General features: G+C 37.1%; 1 protein-coding gene across 1 annotated transcript; it reads right to left on the reverse strand.

Moving 5' to 3' along the window:
* Positions 1-176: 176 nt before the first annotated feature.
* On the reverse strand, positions 177-7,583 carry cbx1b (chromobox homolog 1b (HP1 beta homolog Drosophila)). Its single transcript, XM_047376600.1, has 6 exons — positions 7,402-7,583; positions 5,561-5,653; positions 5,155-5,308; positions 4,186-4,339; positions 2,725-2,819; positions 177-1,048 (listed from the first exon to the last, which is right to left on the reverse strand). Exons 2-6 carry the CDS (start codon positions 5,613-5,615, stop codon positions 907-909), a joined length of 600 nt encoding a protein of 199 aa, XP_047232556.1. The 5' UTR covers positions 5,616-5,653; positions 7,402-7,583; the 3' UTR covers positions 177-906.
* Positions 7,584-10,181: the final 2,598 nt, after the last annotated feature.

Below are 10,181 nucleotides of genomic sequence, written 5' to 3' on the forward strand. Positions count from 1 at the left end.
ATATATAAAAATATTTAGGACTTCTACTGAGCTAGACAGACATGTATTTTCAGATAAATACTGAAATTATGGTTTTACCACGTTAACTTAAAATTTTGTATTTCTCAAATATATATTAATTTACTTAAATTTATTTATGTTAATTATATAATGAACACACATATTCACACGAACACTACACACAAAAACTTATTTATGGAAAATGTAAAACGTTCATGCTACAATCATCTATCATAAAAGTACAGCATTTAAGTAGAAGCATGAGATGGTGATTTCCTCATCTCAAACAATTTATTGAAACAAAACCCAACAGTGGTGGGTATACCACAACAAAAAATGTCAATAACATGTCATGTGCCCTTGAGCATCAATTACAGCTCGACAACGATATCTCATGCTGTTCATAAGTCGACATTGTCTGCTGAGGCGTGGTATCTCACTCTTCTTGAAGGGCGGCCCTCAATCATTGAGGTTCTGGAGTACATGGTTACGAACCTCTAAATGGCGACTCGGCTGATCCCATAGGTTTTACTACGGGACTCAGGTCTGCAAGGAGTTGTTGCAGCCCTTACTTTCAATACTTGTGATCAATTACAAAACAAAATGTACAATAAAAATTTCAACTTGAGGCCTAAATGTAGCGCTCTGTAAGCATGCACAGGGAAAGCAAAAAGACTGGAATGTTCGCTGAAAATTAACACTGCATTGCTTTGGCTTTTCAAGCAAATCTGAAGCATCTATATTTAAATTATATCCACATAAAAAAGAGAATGAGATGAATGAAACTATACCAAAAGAACAAATGAGTCCACAATGTCTTGCTGGTCTTCTCTCCCCTCAAAAGCACACTGGAGTTCAAAACCACAGGGTCAGTCTCTTCCCCCAGCCCTGCAACCTTGCCACGCCTTAGTGTTTGTCGTCTTTTTTTTCGTCCTCTGAAGGATATGAGTGCCAGGTGAGTCTCTCTTCATAGAAGGAGATCACCACCTGCGGACACTTCACATTGGCCTCTTTTGCTGGCACCAGGTCGGCTTCGTCAGAATGCTTCCTGTAAAAACAACAAACTTAACTACTTCACCTGACAAAGACAAATTGACATATTTCACAATGCCGTCCAAAAGTATTTCTTATGTTTCTGCTTCTTTTTTTTTTTGTCACACTTCAGTGTTTTAGATCATTACAAATCAAAAAGAACCCAGACCAACATCTAAAGCATAGGAGTTATTTGCCTCAGTTAAGGTTGCATCTGGCCAGAACTGGCTCTATCCAATGTGGCACCCTGGGCGAGATTTTATATGGCGCCCCCTCCATCAACGATTTATATATGCTTACAAAAGAAATAGAATTACATTGCTTTTGCAACTGTCGCTAATTTATAAGATAACAACCAATTTACATGCTTAGCGAATTACAAATAAATATAAAAAGAAATCTCTAACGCATATAATTACCCTTACCACAAAATACAAACCGTGTAAATAAGTGAATAGTAATAAATTATAAAAACATCAAACGTTTACATTTTAAATTTAACATTTAATTTTTAAATTTAAATAACCATGTAGTTTGCACACAATAACTTCGCATAAGCTACAGTTACAATATGCAATAACTATAACTAATTACAATGTACAAAAACTAAATCAAAAAACTATATGCAATACCTATAGAGAAAATACCTATGTACATCTAAATACAGAACTGTGTACAAAAACGGCATCATACAGACCTCTGGTGGTGCCTTTTATTAATTACTGCATCCACTAGAGTGATAAACTAAGCCAACTATCTGCTCAGCCTCACCTATCATGCTGCAACTGTAATATCCTAGATTTTCTGTAGTAATTTGAATTAGGCATTGCCTTACTTTTAAATCTATATTACCTTTTCCATTTTAGGAGCTAATAGTAATAACTACATTTAATATAATTATGTTGAAGGTGAATTGTTTCCCCGATTTTGTGGTGCCCCCTAGAGGCTACTGCCCCCCTAGCATTTTCCGAATGGGAGAGCCAGCTCTGCATCTGGCATCAAACTAACCAACCAACAATCAAACATAGAGGTGGCAGTGTGATGGTCTGGGGCTGCTTTGCTTCTGTAGGACCTGGACAACTTGCTATTGCAATTGATGGAACCCTGAATTTAGCTCTCTAGCAGTAAATCCTGAAGGAGAATGCCTGGTTATCCGCCTGTGACTTTAAGCTCAAGCACATTTGGGTTATTTAACAGGACAATGATATGAAGCACACCAGCAAATCCACATCTGAACAGCATAAACAAATTAAGGTTTTGGAGATGCCTAGTCAAAGTCCAGACTTAAATCCAGCTGAGATGTTGTGGTATGAGTTTAAGATAGTCCTTCGTGCTTAAAAACCCTCAAGTCATGTTAAACTGAAACAATTGTGTGAAGTAGTGGACATGATCTAAATGGCTGACTGCTATTTAACATACTGACTTCTTGTTTCTGCCAAGGACGCCACAGAAGGTTATTAGGTTTAGGCAGCAGATACTTTTCCACAAAGGGTCGGGTTGGTTTGGACTGCGTTTCCTTTATTAAATGAAATCATCATCTGCAAAGTGCTTTTTATATATTTTTGCATGATATTAAAATTTATTTGATGATCTGAACATTTAAGTGTGACAAAAAGAAATCTGTGGGATGTAAACACTTTTTCACAGCACTGTAAATTCTCCTTCAAAATGTCTCAATTTGGTTTGACAGACCATTTCATGAGGAACATGAGTTCTCCTGTGGAATCTGTGGCACCAATGATCCTTTCTGGCTCCAGACCTCGAGCGAAGCCTCTTAACTTCTCATTCTGCAGGTCAAACAGAAGAATATAACCAAGTTCATAAATATACCAGCACTCCAATACCAAGACAAGAAATAACGACAACCTTAGAGAAAATACAAAAAAAAAAAAAAAAAATCAAACATTTTTAGAACATCCAACAGACAAATGAACTCCTGCCATCTGTAATTCTTTACTTCTGTGCCATCAGCTTGCTTTAGTTTCAAGTTGAATCTCTGATATTTTTAATAAAAACTTTGCTTCAAATACATTTTATTTCACTTTCTTGTTATTGTATAGATATAGTGCTTGCGTTTTTACAAAAAAATTGTGTTTTGTGCAAGACTAAAACACACATGTTGTTTAAAGTCATTTTCCATCATATGATTAAGTCTACATGGTTTCAGGGTTCATCTCAGAGTGATTTGGGTCAAATGGTGATCAGAATCAGCATAAACATATACATAATATTCAGAAAGCTTTGTACAATTAAATTATACACGAGAATTAACAATTTTTACAATATCTAAACAGCAACTGATATGCAATAGTTAGGTACAAGGGTGGGGACTGGTTCACCAGTAGAAAATGGAAGTAGGAAGGGATGAAATGATAACATTGGGGTATGAATGGGTCATGAAGCCGTCTGCGGCACGCTCACACTAGCATGTGTAAATACACATGCAGGATACACTGTTGGATCATTTTACAGTGTGGTTTCAGTGACCATAGGATTTCTAAATAAACTTAATTTGACCTGAAGCTAAATATTACACAAAACTGAGTTTGAAACAAATAGTGCAATGTAAAATGTTTAAGTGGCTAGTACAGTTACTAAACTCCACCCACGCTCTCATAACTGTGCTATGTTCAAGTTTTGGTTTTATTAAATGGGAAAAAATGCAATTCCTTGTTTTCAGAAACTCTTGTGTCAACATGTCTCCTTGTTTCTCTGAACTGACTCCTTAAAAAAACAAGAGTACATTTTTCATGTATTACATCTCCCTGCGTTTGTAAGCAGTAAACATTACTGTTCCCAGCTTTAACCTTGGTTCATTTTAAGGCTCGTCTTGTAATCGGTGGGTTGCCGGTTTGAACCCCCGCTGCATCCTTCTTAGCCGTCAGTGGGTGCAGATTGCATGGCAGCCCCACTTCTGTCAATCTGCCCCAGTCTGCTGTGTCTACCATGTAGTTTACCACTCTCAGTGTGTGAATGTGTATGAATGCCTGGACGATTGATTGTAGTATGAAGTGCTTTGGAGTCCTTGGACTTGATAAAGTTCTATACAAGTGCAAGGCATTTACCATTTACTATTAAAACAAATACAATCTAAATACTACAAAATCAAAGCAAAATTGGAAACTTCCAAATGGACATACTGGTACAACTTACGTCATCTTTTTTCTTCTTTGATTTGCTTTCATCTCCGTCTGTGTCTCCAGCCGCTTTCCTCTTTCCCTCGTGTGCCAATTTCTGTTTCTGCAGATATTCTGCAATCAGATCTGGACAGTCCAAGTTGTCCTCTGGCTCCCAAGTGTTATCCTCACTGCAGAATTAAGGACATGGGCATTAATAAGTTTGTCAACTGATCAACTTGCGGAAACTTTGTGAAAAATGAGTTGCTACCTTTTTTAATTCCTATGTTTTACATAAACTACATGATAAAAACATATCTCTAAATTGATCTCTGAATCAGGTAAATTCATCCTCTGATTAACAACAAACAAAACATTAAACCTTATGTTTATTTATTTATTTAAAAGAGGAAAACAGCTTGAGCTAAATTAATCTTAAATTCCAAGAAAGTTGCTCCAGTGCTGGTTCAGAACTGGTGATACAGCTGGTTCTAAGAAAAACAGGCTAAGAACCGGTTTGTTTTTCCACAATGAAAGAGCCGCGACACAAGCATGATTTCCATTACTTTCTGAGTTTCTTCCAGTCAAATCTCCTGGTGCTCTATTGCAAATTTCCACTCAAATTTGTTCTTAAGGCCCAAACGTGTACAGTTTGCAAGCTATTATTTTTTTTTAAGTTCTCAGTATATCGTTCATTTTAAAGTCTAACAGTATGAAACCTGGCCAGGATTAGCTTTTTACTTTTTATTTGAAAATCCTATAGTAAACTCAACTACACAGGGTATAGAATAGGAGATTGGTGTATATGCAAAAGAAATACCACAAAATATCGTGATAAACTTTTAAGTCCATACCGCCCATCCCTAGTCCAGAGGTGTAAATACTTGTATAACTTTTATAACCTTGAGGATAAGATGAAAAAGGGCCATTTGTTTCCTGTCAGATTAAAACCCAAAAGTTTTGCTTTACTTTTTAACCCTTACAGAAAACGCTCATATGTACTTACTTGGAGAACCCTTTCCACTTGAGAAGGTACTCCACCCTCCCTTTTACCACCCGCCGATTGAGGACTTTTTCCACCACGTACTCTTCCTCCTCCTCTTCTTCCTCTACCACTTCATCTGCCTTCTTTTCCTTCTCAGCTGCCGTTATTTTAGCCTCTGCCAGATCATAAACAGGGTTATGAGAACACTGTTGTTTTTCTCCAACTCAAAACTGGAATCTCACTACTGCCTGAAGGTTCTGAGATTAAGGTTAAGATATTAACAATATTTAATTAGGGACAGGGAGCTACTGAGCAGCACAAATCACACACATTACAAACTTTTTACAGTTGTTTTCTAGTGGCAATCAAACACTACAATGACAAGTCAAATACAGAAAGCATCAGAGGAATTAATGATATAGGAAACCTTCTGTAACAGCGGCACCATCATTAGAGGGTTCTGTTGTCTGGCTCATGCTCATCAAGTAGCCCTGGGGACCCACAGGTTCCTAGACAAAAGCTAGAGTGATGCATGTTGGGATTAATACAGAGGGGAAAAACAACACTGGAAGCAGGATCAAATGAAGAGGTGGAGGGTCTTCAAAAGGTATTTATGCAAACTTTTATGTATTTTAACATGGAGACTAAACCCTGATTTTGTATTATTTTGCAGATTCAGATTTCTGATTTTTGTAAAGCTCTGATCTGTTGATTTAGGGCTTCATAATTTCCATAGTTTTTCAGATTTCAAGCTGAATAAAATATAATATTCATCTTTAAAAACGTAAAACCTGTTAGTGAACCATTTAATAAAATACATATGCACTGATCTTTGTGAACTCTGTTGCATATGCTTGAGTGTAAATTTGCACAGCAACTGAATGGCACTATCGTTCCACTGGAAGATAATATTCACGCTGAGGCGAGATTGCCCCCGTCTCACCCTGAGTCAAGCATGAAATAGCTTGCTTTTATATTAAAAACAATGACCACCGTTTGGTTTGTTGTAGTTTGTATAAAATATAAGTTGTTTTCTCTGTTTGTCTTTGGAGGAAAAGGTGCTCCAGAATAGTAGACAGATAGATGGATTTCTATGACAAAATCTAAATAATAATGAATTATTCTAGTTAATAAAATAGCAGCAGTTAATGGGACATTTATTGCCTCCTACACCATGTGCTTCCTCTAAATAAACATTTTACAGATACTAAAAATAGCCAATTTTGAGTCTTCACTTAATAAAAGATTCTGAAACATTTTGTACAAAGTTGCAGATTTCCTCTGGTCCTTAGCATCTGATGGAAGAAAAATAAAATGTCCAGAAATGCAGCTGGTTGCCATCCAGTTGCGCCATCATACTTCAGCTACACAGAGGGCCTAAATAAGAGGCATCCTGCTAGTTGTAATTTAAATTAGACATGGACTGGAAAACCTAAAAATGGGGGTTTCTACGGTCTGCAACACATAACAAAACACAAAAATTAATTTTTTCTTCAACATCTTCCACTAAAGATTAATATCTTTTGATAGGGTTATGATTTTCGTCATGTTTATTTTTCTTTGTTTAATTAGATTTGTTTTTCTATATTAATGGAAAATGAATTCTTGAACTAATGTATACTGTATACACTTTTATAAAATAATTATAATCAATGTGTTTTGCAGCTGAAACAGATACGAGTGAACAGCCGAGGTTTCTTTAACTTACAAGATGCTGTGATGGGATTTAAAGGTTACATAGATGCGTTTTTCATATCATATCACTAAAAAATGAAAATAACAGATCTGGACTGACTTCCATTATCAGGAATGGAAGGTGTGCAACACCTGGCGGCGACGGCAGCCGACGCGCACCGCTACAAAGATCACTGGGGGCTGCATGAAAACACACTAAGCATGAAACTGTTGTCACTCTGGACAGCAGCGAGAAATCCCTCCTCTGATTCCGATTTCGGATTGATTTTTCCTCACTTTGAAAAGCAGAAGGCAAGAACCACCGCTGGACAAAAAGCCAGAGGACCCCCGGTTTCCATCTAACTGTTGTCTCCTCCATGTTGCTTTCGCGGCAGCAGCTGAATGGATTCTTTGTCTGTCGGCTATAAAGCATATATTTTACTTGCATAAAGCGCCACAAAACGGCCGATATAACTTGATTTCAAGCAGACGTGTGTGATAATGACCAATTCACACAGGCAAACCAACGCCGAAAACGTTCAGACTGAGAGGCACAATCATATGAAATGAAAGAACAAAAGGAAGAGAACTCACGGATTAGCTTTGATTTAATCGGTTCTTTAAAAGTGCCACAACTTGACTGCAGCTGTGAAACAGTAATAGAGAAACACCGCAGCTGTCTATTGATTTGTTGTGGAAACGCCGAGCGGCTAGTTTGACCACCTTAGAGCGCGCAGCCGTTTCCGCCCCCTCCGTCTGGATAAGAAAAATGGTTTCATACAGAGCGAGGCGCGAGGAGACGTTCACTGACTACTAATGTATACGGATTTACCCTTTAACAGAGCAGGCGCCGCCCCTGTTCCATCCTAATGTTATGTAGATCTGTTTCCGCGGCGGACTGGCGGGGCGGACTTCATTCATGGATAATGGTGTAAACCGAGGGGCCCCAAAAAATGGCAGAGGCCGCGAAAATTCTAGCTATACTCAATGTGTTATCATTGTTATTTAATCAACATGCAGATATGGGCAAATAAAAATAATTGTCAAACCAAAAAGGTTTTTTTTTGGTTTTATTAAATCTTATTTTGCCATGGTGCGATCTATATATACTGACATGTCAGAGTTTCCAAGTTCCAAGAGGGTAAAAAACACAGTACTCTGTCTTTCATTGTTGATTTCTTACCACCCATAAAAATTAAAATGTTATATGGTTGCCGTACATATGAAACATGGTTTAATTGATCTTAGTTCTGACAGTTTGTATCTCATTAAAGGAGCCGCCAGTAATTGTTCTTTAAATATTTTTGTATTCCTATCATAGAAGCCCACTTTCATCTCATAAATATGACTTTGGTGTTATAATAATAAGATACCTAAGTCATTATTTTGAGATTATTAATATAATTAATGTGCCTTGTGAAAGCATTCATGCCCCTAAAGCCGTCTCACATTTTCTCACCATCTTGTCACCACAATTGGAAGAAAAAAAAGACATCTGCCTCTAATAACTGTACATAAAATCCAGTGCAACCAATTGCCATCAGAGTTTCTTTATAAATACAGCTGATTGGTGAGCAAACATTAGTGAACAAACAGCATTGTGAAGACCAAGGAACACGGCAGACAAGTCAGGAAGTTGTAAAGAAGTTTAAAGCAGGGTTGGGTTATAAAACAATACCGCAACCTTCGAACTATTATTTTTAAAATCCACAAATCTGGCTTTAATGAAAGATTAGCCATATGTAGTGCTTTTTGCAGTTGGCCACATGCCATGTAGAAGACACACATTGAAGAAGATGCTCTGGTCAACTGAGATCAAATCTGAAGTTTCTGACTATATAATAAACGGAATGTATGGCTGAAATATAACAATGCACATCAACCTGAATACGCTATCCCCACTGTGAAATATTGTGGTACATTATGCTCTGGGCTTAGAGTAAGTGGGAAGCAGGATGGAGCTACAGGGCAATCCTGGAAGAAAATGAGGCTGCAAAAGACCTGAGACTGTGGTTTACCCATAGGACAACAGTCCTAAACATGCAGCCAGAGCAGCAATGGAATAGTTTGGATCAAAGCATGCTCATTTGAAAATGGTCCAGTAAAAGTTCATGCTTAAATAGAATTTAGAACATGTGGCTTTAAAATTTAAAATTGATCTGCCGATGCTCTCCATCAAATCTGACTGAGCTTGAGCTATTTTGCAAAGAAGAATGGGCATAAATTAGTCTCCAGATAAGCAAAGCTGAAACTGCGTTGAAATGTGGTTCTGCAAAGTAGTATATCAGAGGGCTGGATACAAAAGCATGCTACATATGTGACAAGACAATTATATACTACTTTTTGTGGATCTGTCACAAAAAATACCAATAAAAAACATTGAGTATTGCAATTGTAATGTGACAAAATATGGAAAAAGTTCGAGGTGTATCCCAAGGTACTCTAGTTATTTATTTAGCTTTTTTTTTATAATAACTAAACATCAATTTAAAATAATAAAACTAATGGATTCCTTTTTAACAGAGATGAGGACAAACATGTTAGCAGCTGATCCAAGCTAAAATCACACATCAGGAGAACATCCAGTAAACAGAACATCCAGTAAACAGCACAACAAAAGCACATGCATGACTTCCCTCTCTGGTATGGACCATTGCTCATCATGACAGCATTACTTATTGGTTAAACTGCGGACAATAACTAATATTTCCCTCTCATGAAAATAGAGCTTTCTTCACTTAGCAACACACCAGACGTATTCTCTAAAATGAATTAATTTAATTGTTTCCATTTGTCTTGTTAAACATGCCATGAAAAATAGTGTATTTTTCAACCCAGCAGACGGAGGTCAAAAAACAAACAAGTCACACTTCTCAGTATGAGATTGATCAGATATACTGATTTTCAAAAGAGTGCAAATTTGAACCCTTGCTTCATTTCTTTCTATCATAAACATGTTGTCATGATACATAACAGCCACGCTGGATTTAATATCCCATTACTTTAGCTCAACTTCTCATTCTCATAATATCCACACACTTGGAAAAAGCAAATGAGGCTTCATCCACCTTTAGTGGCTAAGCAAACTAACGACTGTCTGACTTTCTGCTAAAAGATTTATCTACATCTATCCACTATCTTCCACTTATTCAATATCTGATTGCAGAGGAAGAGATAACTGGTCCAGGAGAGAACATCAGTCTCTTAAGCTCTTTCTGAGGTATCCGAACAGTATGCCAGGAAGGATATTTACAGAGCTGTGAAAATGTTATTGGCCCCTCACCAATTTCTTCTGTTTTTGCTATTTTGTCACACGCTGGTGTTTCAGATCACCAAGCAGCTTATATTACTACACTAAGTTAAACTGAGTTAAT

The sequence above is a fragment of the Girardinichthys multiradiatus genome, chromosome 10 (genome assembly GCF_021462225.1).
Source record: "Girardinichthys multiradiatus isolate DD_20200921_A chromosome 10, DD_fGirMul_XY1, whole genome shotgun sequence".
NCBI lineage: Eukaryota > Metazoa > Chordata > Actinopteri > Cyprinodontiformes > Goodeidae > Girardinichthys > Girardinichthys multiradiatus.